We start from the raw sequence: 17633 nt of genomic DNA on the forward strand, positions 1-17633 counted from the left end.
ATTGCATCGATTTTTGTCGGAATTTGCTTATAATATTATGTGACATTACATCTAATGGTTCTATATTTGTGAGTCTGTGTAACTCATTTGTGCTAAACCAGGGAGGACGCTTCAAAATCATTTTCAGAATTTTATTCTGAATTCTTTGAAGCGTTTTCTTCCTGGTGGAACAACAGCTTGACCAAATTGGTACCGCATGCCATGCTTTAGGCTGGTCTGAAAATTTGTTTATAAATTAGCAATTTGTTTTTTAGACAGAGCTTAGAATTTCTGTTTATAAGAGGATATAAACATTTAATATATTTATTACACTTTGCCTGGATTCCTTCAATGTGATCCTTGAAAGTGAGTTTTTTGTCATACGTTAAACCTAAGTATTTAGCTTGATCAGACCATGTCAATTCCAAGCCATTCAATTTAAGAATGTGATTATTGTTTGGTTTAAGAAAAGAAGCTCTTGGCTTGTGAGGAAAGATAATTAATTGCGTTTTTGCTGCATTTGGTTTAATTTTCCATTTTGACAGATAATCACTGAAAATATTTAAACTTCTTTGTAGGCGACTGCAGATCACTCTTAGATTTCTACCTGTGGCTAACAGACTTGTGTCGTCACAGAATAGCGATTTCTGACAACCAACGGGTAGATTTGGAAGATCAGAAGTGAAAATATTATACAAGATTGGAGCTACACTCGAACCCTGCGGAACACCGGCTCGTACGGGTAGCAATTCAGATTTACAATTCTGATAGCTAACCTGAAGAGTACGATCAGTTAAATAATTTTGAATCATTTTGATCAAATAAATAGGAAACTGGAAATCAGACATTTTTGCTATTAAACCTTTGTGCCAAACACTGTCGAATGCTTTTTCTATGTCTAGAAGAGCAACTCCAGTGGATAACCCAGAAGATTTATTTGATTTTATCATGTTCGTTACTCTGACAAGTTGATGAGTAGTTGAATGTTCATGACGAAATCCAAACTGCTCTGGTAAAAAAATTGAATTCTCATTTATATGAGTCATCATTCTCAACAAGATAATTTTTTCAAAAAGTTTACTGATAGAAGAAAGTAAGCTAATTGGGCGATAACTTGATGTTTCTGCTGGGTTTTTATCAGGTTTTAGGATAGGAATTACTTTAGCGTTTTTCCATCTTTTTGGGAAGTAAGCTAATGAAAAACACTTGTTGAAAATTTTAACCAGGAGTCTCAAGGCAACATCGGGAAGATTTTTAATAAGAATATTAAAAATTCCATCATTACCAGGAGCCTTCATGTTTTTGAGTTTCCTAATAATTGATTTAATTTCATCAAAATTCGTCTCAATAATGTCATCGTGTGATAACACTTGGGTTAAAATATGATCATATTTCAGTGAGACTTCATTTTCAATAGGACTCGCAACGTTTAAATTAAAATTGTGGACACTCTCGAACTGCTGAGCAAGTTTTTGAGCTTTTTCACCATTTGTAAGAAGTATTTGATTTCCTTCCTTGAGAGCAGGAATTGGTTTCTGAGGTTTCTTAAGAACCTTAGAAAGTTTCCAGAAAGGTTTAGAATATGGTTTAATTTGTTCAACTTCTTTAGCGAAATTTTCATTTCGCAAAAGAGTAAATCTATGTTTAATTTCTTTTTGTAAATCCCTAACTATGTTTTTCATAGCAGGATCACGAGAACGTTGATATTGTCGTCGACGAACATTCTTCAACCGAATGAGCAGTTGAAGATTGTCATCGATGATAGGAGAATTTAATTTAGTTTGAGCGTTAGGAACTGAAAGATTTCTAGCTTCGATAATATAATGATTCAAATTATCAATTGGTGTGTCGATGTCCGCAGAATTTTCTAAAATAGTTTCATGATCCACATGATTTTCAATGTGAGATCTGTAATCCAACCAATTAGCTCTATGATAGTTGAAAATAGAACTAATTGGATTAATTATAGCTTCGTTGGAAAGTCTGAATGTTACAGGAAGATGATCTGAGTCAAAGTCAGCATGTGTAATCTGTTCACTACAAATGTGACTTCGATCTGTTAGAACCCGATCAATTGTAGAGGGATTTTTCAAGTCGGATTACTGGGATGAAGAACTTTGAAGTAACCAGCTGAGAGTTGATTATGAAGTATTTTACCATTACTGTTATTTTGCCTACAATTCCACTGGACATGCTTAGCATTTAAGTCCTCTATTACGAAAAATTTCGGTCGATATCTTGTGAGTTTTTGCGAATCGCCTTTAAAGAAATTTAATTGTTCGCCGGTGCATTGGAATGGCAAATATGCTCCAGCGATGAAATAAATTCCATGAATGGTTTCAACTTCGATTCCCAAGCTTTCAATAACTTTAGTATTGAAAGAAGGTAAAATTCGATGTTTAATTTGCCGTTGGACAAAAATGGCAACTCCACCACCCATTCCAGTAAACCTGTCAAATCGATGAACCACATAATGTGGATTACTTTTCAATTTTACATTTGGTTTAAGAAAAGTTTCTGTCACAATGGCAATATGAATTTTGTGAACTTTGAGAAAATTATAAAATTCATCTTCACTCGATTTCAAAGATCGAGCATTCCAATTTAAAATATTCAAATAATTATTTAACATCACTGTTAAATTTTAAATTCATTATAATATTATTTGCAAATTTCCATCCGATTTGAAATGCTTCAAAAAGTGATGAAGTCGAATTCATTTGGATGATCATTTGAAAAAGTTGATCTTGTAGGTAGATCATTTTAGTTTCAGTTATATCGCCTAAATCGACTTCAATTAAAGAAGCGAATGGCATTGAAGGAATATTTGTAGGTAGACTGCCATTAGAAGAAGATGATTTGGCCGGTCTACCTATTAATAAATTGTTTTCGTTAGAAGAAGAACTGCAAGGCAGTCCTGTGTTTTGATTATTTACATTAGAAGAAATAGGTGATAGATTTCTACCTAATATACCAGCATAACTGACATTAGAAGAAGATGATGACGAGGTCGATCTACCTGTCAATAAATTGTTTTCGTTAGAAGACGAATTGGCAGGCGTACCTGTTTTTTGTTTCGAAGAAATCAGTGCCTTAGAAGAATTAGGCGTGGCATTTGTAACGGTTTTTTGATTTTCAGGTATGTTCTGTAAATTTAAGGTCGTTGATTTGACTTGTTGTCGAAGCGAACGAGCGTTTAAAATTTTTTCCCTGACAGGACATTTCAAATAATTGGATTTATGATTTCCATTGCAATTCGAACATGAAAATCTATCAGTGGTTTCATTCATTGGACAAACGTCTTTCGAATGCGATTCACCACAATTCAAACACCGTACATCCATATGACAATTTTTGGTTCCATGACCGAAGCCTTGGCAACGACGACACTGCGTTAAGTTTGCAACACGATTATGCCGTTTATAATGTTCCCAATGAATTTTAATGTGGGAAATGAATCGTACTTTTTCTAAAGCTTTCAAATTGCTTACATCACTTCGATTGAAGTGTATTAGGTAAAGTTCATGGGAAATTCCAGAGCGTGGTTTAGAAGTACCATTCGCTCTTTTTTTCATAAGTATTACTTGGGAAGGGGCAAAACCAAGCAATTCTTTTAGTTCATTTTTAATTTCATCAATACTTTGATCATTTGATAATCCTTTCAAGACAGCCTTGAAGGGTCTGTCTGATTTTATACCATATGAATAAAATTTATGAAGTTTCTCGGTCAAATATCGAATAAGACGTTCGTAATCTTCCAATCCATCCACCAAGACTCGACATTCTCCTCTTCGTCCGATTTGAAATGAGACTTTTACTTCCGGGAGAAAAGTAGAAAGCTCAGTACGGAATGCTTTGAAGTCGGAAATCATCACCGTCACTGGTGGCATAGATTGATGTTTCTTCCCAGAACGACAAGCGTCCATTTTGGGAATTTTTGAAGAATTTTCTTCTATGTCGCTACAATCGGATTCAGGAAGAATCTCGTAAATATTGTTAGACGGCATAGGATCAACGGAAGGGAAATCCGTCCGTTGTCTTTTATTTTTACATTCAGATTCTATAAGATCGTGAATGTTATTAGAAAAATGTTGAATAACGGATTGTGATTTATTCCGTATTGAATTATTTTTAGCCTTAGGCTTGTTGCCTTTCCGGTTGGACGCAGGCATTTTTGAAATTAATGAAATTTTAAATTAAATTAACTAGGCTAAATTAGTCTTCGATTAGACTCCTAGCTAGCCTTAAAAAAGGCTGATTAATTTCTTAGTCACTCTAATATCACTCTTTGTATCACTTAGTCACTCTTTGTATCACTTAGTTAGTGATTCAGGTAGCCTTGAAAAAGACTGAAGCCTTGAATCAATGAAACTCTAGGTAGCCAGAAAAAAATTTCCTGGAGCCAAGAGCTATACGCGTGCGGTGCGAACGACTGTTCAACACCGACTGAACCTTGCGAATTCTTAATCGACCTTGGCAGTGCTATTTTTCATATCAGATTCATGGGTATAAATGAATCAAAATACCTGTTATGCGCCTCGACGCTTGATGTAAGAAACATGCGCGGTCCCGAGTATTGGCATCACCCCGATCAGATGCATATAACAAAATCATAACACAAGTATATTAATAGTTGATATGTATAACAATTTGTGTTATTTTGAGATATTGAACAAATGAAAACAGTTGAATGTTAAAACTTATAACAATATAATAACAAAATCAGTTATGATGTTTTATTTTCGTTTGCAAGACTCATAATAACGTTCATTAATTGGAAAATGAGTTCTTCCGTTGCTTTATATCGAAATATAATGATCAAAATTTCAAAAAATTAAAACAAGAAACCAGATCACTAATTAAATTATTCCTTTAATAGAAAAATCATTCAACAATTTTTAATTGAAACGCTCCTAAAAGTTGGCTGTGATATAGTTTTTCTGTGTTAAATTTGATATCTAATTTATTACAACTATTGTTAAAAATTTCTGCTTTCGGACTTCTGTAGTAATTTTAAATTCAATAATAATTGTGATACAAACGTTTCAAAATCTGTTACGATTTTGTTCCCGCTAGAGTCTTTTTTGTTATGATTTTTGCTATTTTAATAGCTTACCAGCCAAAAATATTTCAAAATTTGTTACAAAATATTTCTGAAATAAATTACTTCAGTTGTTATAATTCTGTTATTACCATCTGATCGGGACATCTGTCTATATTAATTTGTATGGTCTTGTTCACACAAAGTTAGATTCTATAGCTTAATTTAATTCGAACGAACGGTGGCGATGTCGGATAGCTAGAAATTAGCATAAAAGTAACGATTATTACGATAATCTGTTAATGTAAAACAATCAAAACAGTCATGTGCACTTTAGCACAAACCGGTACCCACGAGGTTCAAAACCCTAAATGACTACCTATACATCAGCGTTTTATAAACCGTCCTTGTCACTGCAACAGCGCAGCTAAACGTCTTAGACCTTACCATGTGTTATATGGACCAGTTTGGGAATCACTACTGTATATTATTCGGAATAGAAAATCGATTAAAAAACTGTTTCTTAATGGTAAACAATAATTTCAAAATTTATCAGGCCAAATTGTCATAAAAAGCAAATGTAATCCTTTTCCGACTTGAAATAACTTTTTAATCGATTTTGAGCAAAACAAAATAATGTTAAAAATTATGAATAATGAAAACTCCCAAACGTATCGGGGGTCATTAACAGAAAAAACGGACACAGTTGGAATAACTCCCCGTCCCTGCACACCCAAAATTCAACTACAACCGAGGATCATGACATGGACACACTGAGTAGGGACCAAAAGTTTTGCTCATTATCCTTCGTTGTAGCTCCTCGCGGGCGTAATGTTTTCTTCTTCCATGGTCAGGAGTCACGTTCAGTGTTACAGCTCTTCAGCCGGACGTGCCAAATTAAAACGTCGTAGTCGTCATCCTGCAGGGACAAACCGTTTATTATTTGTTACCTCTGCGAGAGAACTCTGCAGCTCGAGCGGAAAGATGGATGAATAGCTACTTCCGACACTGCTGGACGCTTCAAGGACAGCAGAAAAAAACCTATCAAATTAGCACCAGTTTTCGGGATGGAACCAACGGCTGTTCCGCTCTCAGGAGACAAATGCCACAGTGTAGGATAAAAAATAGATTGAAGAACAACCTTTAAATTATGACGTTTCTTATGAAAGCGGGCACCGATGAGTTTTAGTACCAGTTCATTTTTTCTATTTTCTATCTAACTCAACAAATTGCTATAGGATGTTTTTAAAAAAAGACGATATTCATGATCGAGCTAAGGAGTGTATCGATAAGTAGTTAGCAACATTCAAACAGTTATTACTCTGAAATGGCTTAATTTTTTGCAGCATGTTTTGCGGTGACATGTTTGTTTACATGTCAATAACAGCTGCGCAATCGATTGGTTTCGGCACGGTTTATCGTTTCAATGATGAGTCGAATTGATCCGGAAACGCGAAAGAAAATTCTGCACACTTGGTGCTCAGAAAGTGGTGTCACGTACAACGAAATGGCAAAGCGGGTGAAAGTGCACCACACCAGTGTCAAAAATACTATCGAGAAGTTCGGTAAGATCCTTTCCATGAAGGATTTGCCCCGATCCGGTAGGAAAACAGGTCCCAGCCAGCCCGGCCGGGACTTAAAAGTGGTTGATTCAACGGATCAAAGTTCGGAACTCCCTGAAAACGTACAAGAAACAGAAGGTTCCGAAAAAGTCCCTGGTACAGCAAGTACAGGACAATAAAAAAAGGGCGCGAAAACTGTATAACCGGATTCTACAGAATAAAGACGGATGCAGCCTGATCGACGACGAAACCTACGCCAAGGAAGACTCTCGAGCGCTGCCCGGACCGCAATATTATACGAAATCGGTGTACCAGGACCTGGATGACGCTGACACCACGGTGGCGATGGAAGTTTGGTGATGGAAGTTTGGGCAGAAGGTGTTGGTCTGGCAAGCAATTTGTACCTGTGGTTTGCGGTCGTCGATTTTCTTCACGAAGGGCATAATTAACGCCAACGTGTACGAAGAAGAATGTTTGAAGAAGAGAATGCTGCCACTGTACAGAAAGCATAAGACTCCTCCTCTTTTCTGGCGGGATTTGGCTTCAGCCCACTACGCCAACTTCGTTCTACAGTGGTTGTCAAAAAAATAATGTACAATTCGTGGAAAAGGACATCAACCCACCGAACTGCCCGGATCTTCGGCCAATTGAAAGGTATTGGACAATTGTCAAACGGCACTTTCGGAAGGAGGGTACAGTGTCCTAAAACATGCAGGAGTTCAAAAAAACTGGACAGCTGCCACCAGGAAAGTCGCAAAAGTAACTGTGCAGAATTTAATGAAGAATGTCAAGTCCAAAGTGCGAGCGTTTCGCAGAAACTAGGATTTTCTTCAACATAATCAGTGAAATGCATAAAAATGTAATTTTTCTACAATATATCGAAAACTGATGTCAAAATATGTTTTTTTTCGCTTTTTTATTCAATAACCAATGTTGCTAACTACTTTTCGATACACTCCTTATGTGGCCAACGAATACGTAAATTGAAAAAGTAATCGGAGTTCAATGCTTTTCATCTGAAAATAACTACTTCAACTAATCTATGATACCAATGAATTAATTTTTTTAATAATACTTCTAGCAAATATCAACTAACGCTATTAATTCCATTACCAAAAAGCTAAATCGAAGCTTCAACGAATAAATATCGTCATTTCAGAAATTAACCAGCTTATGATTGATTATGATTATTGTTTAAACAATATAATACTTTTTACAGATAAAAGTACATATATAAAAATTTCAAAAAATTCTTTTTATTGGTTTGCAAAATACTGGCTCTGAAAACAACTTCTTAAACGCGTTCGATTTGTTGGTGGGTGTCATCATTTCTTAGAAACCAATCATCGGAAAGCAACAACCAAAACAGTTTCATATTTTTTTAATCGAATTGGCTATGGTCGGAATTAGAATGAAAAAAATCCACCAAGAAAAAACGAAATGGCGGCCATATAACCCCCCCCTTTCATCAATTGTTAATAACTTTTTACCTTTTTTTATATATATAAAAAATAGGTATAGAATTCGCTCAAACTTTAGACAAAATTTCCGAGGCCCGGAGGGCCGAATGTCATATACCAATCGATTCAGCTCGACGAACTGTACAAATGTCCGTGTGTGTGTCTGTATGTGTGTTGTCAACTAAGAGGTCGAGATCTCAGAGATGGCTGGACCAATTTTGATCAAACTAGTCGCAAATGAAAGGTCTCTCCGTGACTCAAAACGCTATTGAATGGTTTTGAGATCGAATGTTTACTTTTTGAGTTATACGAAGTTTTATGTTAAAATTTTTAGTTTTTTGACAGTATCTGTCACAATTGACCTAGAAAACAGAATATGTTTCTATTCTTAGATTCCACACGGTAATAGCTATCCAACAAGCCATAGATTGTTAAAATCTGTCCATTTTCAACGGAGATATCGACATTTTTGTATAAGCGACTTTTTCCCTTATTCCAGCAGTAGGAGTTTTGAGCGCTGTATGACAAAGCAATGCTTGGGAGCAACGTGAAACACGATTTTTTATACTGTTACATACAATTGTTTCTAAGTACCAAAAAGACAGCACCCTTTTTCATGACAATTTGCCTCGGACCGATTTTAGCACGGTTCGTTTTTGGCAACATAATCGTTCGAATATGGCATATGTAAACCAGATGATATCAGCATTTTCGAGTTGAAAGAAATTCCATAATTATATTGATTTAAACTACTTACAGCAATAAATGCTGGGAGAACATAACTTCCATATACCATACGACTCAGTTCGTCGAGATCAGCAAATGCGTGTGTGACAAATAATTTCACTCAATTTTCTCGGAGATGTCTAAACCGTTTTCTACATAATCAAATTCATATGAAAAGTAGTATACTCCCAAACAAGGTTCCTGAATTACGTTTGGGTCCGACTTCTGATTGCGGAACCACAGGATGATATGTGAAACGAAATTAAAATAATGCTATTCATTTTTCTCGATGGCTGAACCAATCTAAGATTCCAATGAAATCTGAGAATCATCTATGATTCAAATGAGAGGTCCTAAAATCCTATAAAACATCTTACTTTTAAGTCAGATCCGACTTCTGATTTAGGAGATACAGGGTGATTAGTATAAAAATGTCCATTTCACATAAATTAATCAGGTTTATCGGGTTTGCAGACTTGGATAGTCGATTACCAAGTAAATTTATTTCCGTTTAAGCCTTATTCGTTTTTGGATCCGGAATGTACCCCCAAATCATAATTCGCACTACAATTTCTCAAAAATGTCTACACACTCCTCAGGTGAATTTAACTGATTTCGGCTACACCGATTTTAGAATTCCGGCTCCAGTACCGAATAGTTTCTCAAAGCTCAATTATTTTCTCAAAAAGGCCAAATCTAACTTCAAAAACAAAAATTCAAATTAAAGGACTTAAGGTCCCACACAAAATTGGTGAATTTTATCCGATTCTAGAATTACAGATGATGAGTTTTTGAAAATTCATACCGATATAGAAGATGTAAATTGTTTGGCGTAGTAATTTATGGCCATTCGAATCATTTTGGGTTATGCTAGTTCCTGAATACCGGCTCTGGAAGTATCATAAATAATGACGAAAAACTCTAAAGTGGAACTTACTTCGACATCTCATGGAATGTTCAATCGAATGTCACACGTTAAGATTGAAATTCGATACGATTTGCAGTTTCGACATTATAGACATAGCAAATCTCAATTTGCTAATTAAAACGACAATAATTAAACTTACGTCAGACCAATTTGGAATACTGCAGCATAGTATGGAACCCATGTACCTCCGTACACGTAGAACGTATCGAATCTGTCCAAAAACAATTTCTACTGTATGCGCTTCGTAGACTAAACTGGACTACAGTTCCTCTTCCATCATATAAAGCGCGTTGTATGCTCATAAACTTACAAACACTCGAAGAACGCCGCAAAGCTACAATGCTTTATTTAATCAACGACACTATTTCTCAACGAGTACAATCTGAATCATTGCTTTCAAAACTAAAATTTTATGCTCCTAGTCGCTATCTCAGAAGTCGTCAAATATTCATGGAAAAAAAATAAAACAAATTATGCCACAAATAATCCTGTTAATCAAATGATGCACTTTTATAACGAAAACTGCCAAAAAATCTATCTAACTATGTTCAGGAAACAAACAAAAGAAAAATTGAAACCAAATCGTAGAAATAATGTATAGCATATAAGAAACCATTGTAACTTTTTTTTTTGTCTGTAGTCTACATTTGTTTGACGAATAAATAATCATCACAGTGGCGAAAAAAAGGGAATTATTTCCGAAATATGTATTCAACTTTTTCTCAACTTGTCGATTTTCAATATGGGACTGATATGCAAGTATGGGCAGTATAGCACTTGGCTTAAATGTTCATTCATTGACATTCATTCATCTCTTGAAAGGCAACCGTAAAAGCATAAATGAAACACATGAAGTAAAACATGCAAGGTTACAATCGTGGCATACGCATGGCACTAGAAGCGAAAATCGAGCCGATGGATCAATCTTCATTTCTATTCTACCGCCATTCGTGCAGTAGGACGATTTGCTAAACTGTGGCAAGTCACTCAATTGCGGGACCGGCTACTGTCACTCTGTTCCGATCGAGTCGAAACCTTGAACAGAGCGAGGATCTTTTTTAGACCTCACAAAATAAAAATAGAGTTGAAATGGGTACAGTTCCCTACGTTTGCATTTTGTTTTGTTTTAATTTTTCTACACAATACGATGATTTCTTCCGGCACACTATTAAACAGTTTTGGAACTGACTATAGGGTACGAAATTGACCATGCGGCACTCGGTATTTCGAGTCGAAAAGTTCACTCGAGCATACGTTGCGGTATGTTCGTCACCATCGGCTTGGTGGTGGCACTCATTATGGATACCATTCAGGAAATTGAATTAACGACGGCCTTTGAGCACGAATGCGAATCGAAGCCTCGCGGACTGTTTGATTCAAACGATGTGTCGTATGACGCAAATAACCGTTCCGGTAAATGAAGAATCTTTACCGGTTTTTTGCTCGGAAACCAGTTTGAAAGAAAAATGCGACACCAAAATGGTAGTCTATAGTCGAAATTGTTACAATTTCAGAGCCGATCAGTTAATCGTGCGCAATGACTCGATCAGGATTGATCGCCGAAGCAGGACTGCTAGTGCTAAGTGTTATTGTAAACATATGCAGCGCAGCCAACGAGTTGTACGATACGGTAGGTGCGTGAACTGTATATGAATGTGACATTTAACAAAATGCTAATTTATAGGAACACTACATCACCAAGTACGGGATCAACGCATCTCGTTACCGGGCAACCACTGCAGATGGATACAAGTTAGCCTTGTTTAGACTCCGGCCGGCCGGAGAAGTGCTTGGAGTTGCCCTGCTACAACACGGAAATCGTGAGACATCTGCCGACTGGTTGCGGCATTCCTCGAACCTCCCATCGCAACTGCTAACCGCAGGAATTGAAGTCTGGCTTGCCAATTCCAGGCTGTCACCGGAAAGTTGGCCAGCAGGACGTAACACTTCGGCGGAATTTTGGGATTTCAGCTTCCACGAAATCGGTATCTACGACCTGGCCACAACCGTGGATGTGGCACTCAACATTTCCGCTCGACAGCAAATCCACGTGATTGGCTTTTCGGAAGGATCTACAGCTGCCCTTGTGCTACTGTCCGAGCGACCAGAGTACAACGGAAGAGTCGCTTCTTTGAATCTGATGGCTCCGGCAGCCTACATGGCTCGCAGCAAATTCAAAGCCATCGCCCAAACAGCGGAAATTGTGCGCATCTTTGCACCGAAATACTACGAAACCCTACACGACAACAACTACGTTCGGGGTAGCAGCCGGAAGCAGCTGGAACACTACGGTCAGCTGATCATCTCCGGACGATTCCGCCAGTACAACTACGGTTCCCAGCTAAACCTGAAGCATTATGGATCCAAGCTAGCACCGGACTACCGGCTCTGGCAGATCACCATCCCAGTTGCGCTGCACTACGGGTGTCTCGATGTGACCGTCAATCCGACTGATGTGGAACAACTGGGGAAAGTGCTGAGCAAGAATACCAGTGTGCGGTTTTTCCGCTACGATGCGTTAGATCATCAGGATTTTACAGCCCGATCCGAAGCATCCAAGCTGGTTTACCCGAACATAGTAAACGACATTAGATCATTTAATCAATCGAACCAATCTGTGTTGTGAGTGAGTGAGACGCATATGGAGTATTGCCCTACGGAGTATGAAATTGTCACAGGTTTGGAAATTTGCTCGCTGCCATAGTCGGAGAACGATTGTATTCCAGTTTTTAAAGACGTTTGGGGAAAACCATATGGATGTGAGAAAGTTCGTTGTCCTAAATGAAGTTTCGTTTGGCAGTGGTCTTCGTTGTGATGATAGAATTTTTAATATTGAATATTCATAAGAAATATGTTGGCAAAAAAAACTTCATTCATACTTGTGACTAAGGGTAAAAAAGTAGTAAAATATTCGTCTGAAATGATGATGACGTTATCTAGTTGAGAAATTAAAAAACAAATTTCAAAATGTATTTCTCCATTTTCTCACCAAGTATTATACCTACTTACCATCGTATCGATATCCTGCAACTTAAGCATACAAAGTAAAATTTGATTATTTTTTAATAATTATATAACCCTATATTGACAAAAATTCACTTTTATTTTGACAATACCAAACACAAACACTCTACAATAACTTTACAATAATTAGATGAATCAAATCAACCGAGTGTATGAAATAAAACTACCGATTTTTCAGTCAATCTAATTTACTCTCTATAGTATCCGAATGAATCGAACAAAAAATTATAAGACGAGAGTAGTTAAATAAAAACAGTCGACGATACACGATGCAATCGGTCTTGAATACAGCAATATTGTCAGGTTGAAAGATACAACGAATTTCGTTTGACATATGTAATCTCACTTCATTGTTCTACTTGAAAAACACTGTTATTTACAAGCATTTTAATTGTGCACAAGTTCTGCATAAAAACAATTTCCTCTAAGAATTAACATGTCGTACATATCAAAGCTTGTGTAAAAACGAACTTAATCCTTTTACCAGTGAGATGATACCTTTTTTATCGATCCACATGTTTTCTGCATCAGTAATCGTTTTTCTTTCAAAAACTGTGACTAGGAAAACTGGCCATCGATTGCTTTATCAAAATAAATATGAAAAATATTTATTAAAATAATTAGAACAATTTAAAAAATTAACATTTTTCTGGCTATATTTGAGTTACAGTAACAGTCGAACAATTATATTGCCAAAAAGGAACCGTGCTAAAAACAATTCTAGCCAAAATACTATGCTGAAGAGTATTATATTCAATCTTTCAATCACTCAGAAGTGATTTTATTGGAAATTGTGTCTAATTTGGACTCCAAGCGTGCCTCGTTCGAAACCCCAACTATTGGGATATGGCGAAAAAATCGAAATCTCTGTGAATAGTTGACGGATTCTTGAAATCTACGACTCGTTAGATTGGTATTACGTTAAGGTATCCAAATTTGGAACAAATTTTTAGCTTTCAAAGTCAATTGTGACAGATATTGCCAAAAAATTGCGCATTTCGAAATAAAAGTTTGTTTAACTCGGAAAGTAATCATCAGATCCAAAAAACGAAAACAATAGCGTATATACTTCCTGGAAAACCTTTCATTTGGAACCAGTTTGGTCAAAATCGGCCAAGCCATTTCTGAGAACACGCCTCTTAATGTTGCATATATATTTGCTCAGTTTGTCGAGCTGAACCGATTGGTCATATACACTCGGCCCTCCGAGACTTACTCCGGTCAGTTCCACCGGACTCCGGCCAGTTTTCCAAAGTTTGAGTTTTAAATTTTAAAAAAGGTTTTTAAAAAAGATGATACCTTTTTTATCGATCCACATGTTTTCTGCATCAGTAATCGTTTTTCTTTCAAAAACTGTGACTAGGAAAACTGGCCATCGATTGCTTTATCAAAATAAATATGAAAAATGTTTATTAAAATAATTAGAACAATTTAAAAAATTAACATTTTTCTGGCTATATTTGAGTTACAGTAACAGTCGAACAATTATATTGCCAAAAAGGAACCGTGCTAAAAACAATTCTAGCCAAAATACTATGCTGAAGAGTATTATATTCAATCTTTCAATCACTCAGAAGTGATTTTATTGGAAATTGTGTCTAATTTGGACTCCAAGCGTGCCTCGTTCGAAACCCCAACTATTGGAATATGGCGAAAAAATCGAAATCTCTGTGAATAGTTGACGGATTCTTGAAATCTACGACTCGTTAGATTGGTATTACGTTAAGGTATCCAAATTTGGAACAAATTTTTAGCTTTCAAAGTCAATTGTGACAGATATTGCCAAAAAATTGCGAATTTCGAAAAACCATTTGCTAGCAGTTTGAACTAGTTTTTTTTCTTTTTTGCTTTTTAATATATTGTGTTGCTTTGACACTTCTCATGAAACATTGACAAATAAACTCGTTAAAAAAAACTAATTTTATTTTTTTCTTTGTGCTGTCTTTAAGCAATGATGGTGGCAGACAGCGTGAAATTTACTGATATGTTGCACATGAATTGTAAAATTCCACTAAGTGTCAATCTCAAACTACATCAAGAACCGAAGATAATTCTAATGAGTTTTGTATCCTGAAATCACGAAAATTAAAATGCACAAAAACATATTATCGTGTGTTCATACCAAGCATTATTTGGGTTCGTCAGCGTATAACAGTTTAGGTTGTACTAATATGCCACCCAGCAGTCCAACATAAGCCGCTAAGCAGACGTAAAGTTTCTGCTAAATGCTGAAAACTTTTCGTTTCTCACCGACGTGCAATGTCTTAACTAACGTGTCGAAGGAAAACAATATTTCGAATTTTACTGGGTGATTCAGGTTTGGTCATTTATGGGTTCACTTGATACGCAAGGTTCGGAGTGAGTTCCGGGAAGGAACTGGTGTCGAATGAAATACATGCTCTGTGTTGGGTTAAACCAGTTCCTTCATTATTTTCGTCCTAACGTTTTTGAAGATTTCTTTTCCGAGTCACCAAATCTTCTAAAAAAAATTTTGTCAGATTTCCTAACTTAGTCGTCGAAATTAAACGCAATCATTCTTTTCTAAGATAATTACCACAACAAACAACCGTTTTAGATCTAAGCAACCATGTGTGTAACACTACCCAAGAAGAAGTCACAACATCTTCATCCAACATGTCACATCGGAGTGATTCCAGGTTTACCGAGCCGTGTCTTCCAAAACCGCGAACCAGTCGGGAGCGGCCGCATTTTCCGAAGCCCCTGATTACAGTCCAAGGGATTCCGAGATCGTCAATGAATCCGGGTGATGTGGCCAGTCTACACCAGCGAACGTACAACCTCAAGCCGGAGTGGTTTGAGGGTTTCCAACTGAACGCCTCCAAGACGTTGGCCGTCAATCGAATCGTGCGAGCCAGCTGGAATCTCAGCCATATAACCCCGACGGGTTTTCGCATCGGAGCACAGTTGCAGCGTAAGTGCAGTGACACAGTGCTGGTAGGTTCCGTACAAAAATATATATAAAGGACGTCACAATGATTGAACAATCTGTTTTTCTAGAAAACGCCACTGCTGGCGTTCGATGTCAATCCCTGCACGTTAGCTTCGAATCTGTTTCTCTTGTACCGTCCGGTGTCTTCACTGTGCGCCGAGATAAGCGTTCAGATGATGCCACAGGCACAAACGGTGATAGACAGACTTTCACTTCAGCACACGGGTAGCAGCTCCACTACAACACTGAGGTGCTACAACCCAACACAGGACTCCTGCCGGATGACACTAGATCACTTGATGAGCTACAACAAAAGGCTGGCCTTCGGGGCGGAATTGTTGTACGAGTGGTACCGGGATACCACCAACACACAGATTGCCTTGGCCGCCAGGTATGCCTACTTCGCCGAGCCAATGACAGTCAGTGATATTTTATTTAATTGGAACATTTTCCGACAATTTCATAGATACAACCGGGACAAGTACTCCTTCGCAGCGACCTGTTCGAGGGAAGCATTCGATCTGACCTACTGGCGTAAGATCAATAGCAGACTGCAAATCGGGTCCTCGTTGGCGTGCAACCATCGCGAAGGTAAAGCCATCGGAACCATCTACTATCAGGTGGAACGTCCTGACTGTACGGTCAAGGGCTTGTTCGATTCGGACTGGTCCGTTGGATACACCTATCAAAGGTAACGAGTCATGACAGGACAACGTTGGTCGCATTCAATCAAATTATTTTCCTCTATTTACTTTGCATGAACCTAAATTCGGCATGATAAAAACTTTCCCGAACCACAGAAAAATCTTTCAGATGCCAGTGAGTACAGGAATAAGCTTATTATTCTGTATACCGAAGAACACATTCCAGTGCGGGTTCAAAATTGATTTGGATTCGAATTTGCAATGATCCACACGACTAGTCGATGCATGCATGGTGTGAGAGTGTTTTGGAAACGGAATGAACCGATAACTTGGACTAAGCATCGAAAAATTATTATGAATCAAAAATAAACGACCAAAAAATAAGCCTCTTTACTTCAAACTTTAGTAGAAAAGATATGTTGAAAAAAGAGGTCAAGTTTCGCATCGGAATGTGGCTTGACTTTGCTTTGCTTTCTTTAACAATAGAAATGTCAACACCATAATGACTTTATGTGTCTAGGGCGGCTGCATGATGCTGACACCTATAAATGTTTTAGTATAATTGCTCAATGTTACATGTCCGGTACTTAGCTCAATTACGAGCCTTATTACCGTTCATACTTCACTTACATATCACTTCACTTGATTTTACCTATTACCAGTATCACGCACCGTGTAGCGATAACTACAGGCCCGTATTACGGGTATCATTACACGGAGAAAACCAAGTGAAGTGAATGTAGGTTTTTATCACGAAAGTCACTTCAGAGAAAAAAGTAATTTCTTAGATGAGCTTGTTGTTATTACGAACCACCACAGATGAGCTTGTGGTTATTACGAATTCACCAAAATTTTGTTGGAAAAAAATATTTTTTTCACTACAGTGATTACTTCACTCAGCGTGATACTGGTAATAGGTAAAATCAAGTGAAGTGATATGTGAGTGAAGTGAAAGTGGAAGTGGAAGTGTGAACGGTAATAAGGGCCATTTTGTTCGACTTTCCAGTGTCCCGCTTTTAAGGGGGAAGTAATGGATAATTTGAATCAAAAAACATTTTTTTGTATTTTTTTACGGAGAAACAGCTTAAGAAATTTTTTTCAAACTTTTTTTTACATTATAAAGAATCGTTTGAAGAATATTTAGTTAAATTTCCGTATATTAATATTGAAAAATAAGGCGGTAACAGAACATTCCCCAAAAACTCTTTTGAGAATCACGTTGCGCGGTGAACACGATAACTCGGCTTAAAATTATCTGAAATCAGAAAAGTTCTTGAATTTACTCAAAGTTCGAATTATTTCACCCCCCTACGTCGTTT

General features: G+C 37.1%; 3 protein-coding genes across 15 annotated transcripts in view; 2 read left to right on the forward strand and 1 right to left on the reverse strand.

Annotated features, from left to right (window-relative positions):
* The window catches only part of LOC131437120 (atypical protein kinase C), a 244978-nt gene that overhangs the window by 97680 nt on the left and 129665 nt on the right, over positions 1-17633 (reverse strand). The gene's annotated exons all lie outside the window — the stretch shown is intronic.
* On the forward strand, positions 10980-12902 carry LOC131437122 (lipase 1-like). The gene is made up of 2 exons (XM_058606286.1): positions 10980-11326; positions 11381-12902. The coding sequence occupies exons 1-2, from the start codon at positions 11234-11236 to the stop codon at positions 12320-12322; spliced, it is 1035 nt and encodes a 344-aa protein (XP_058462269.1). The 5' UTR covers positions 10980-11233; the 3' UTR covers positions 12323-12902.
* LOC131437123 (mitochondrial import receptor subunit TOM40 homolog 2) lies at positions 14847-17072 on the forward strand. The gene is made up of 4 exons (XM_058606288.1): positions 14847-15675; positions 15739-16061; positions 16137-16361; positions 16471-17072. Exons 1-4 carry the CDS (start codon positions 15355-15357, stop codon positions 16577-16579), a joined length of 978 nt encoding a protein of 325 aa, XP_058462271.1. The 5' UTR covers positions 14847-15354; the 3' UTR covers positions 16580-17072.

The sequence above is a fragment of the Malaya genurostris genome, chromosome 3 (assembly GCF_030247185.1).
Source record: "Malaya genurostris strain Urasoe2022 chromosome 3, Malgen_1.1, whole genome shotgun sequence".
Classification (NCBI taxonomy): Eukaryota; Metazoa; Arthropoda; class Insecta; order Diptera; family Culicidae; genus Malaya; species Malaya genurostris.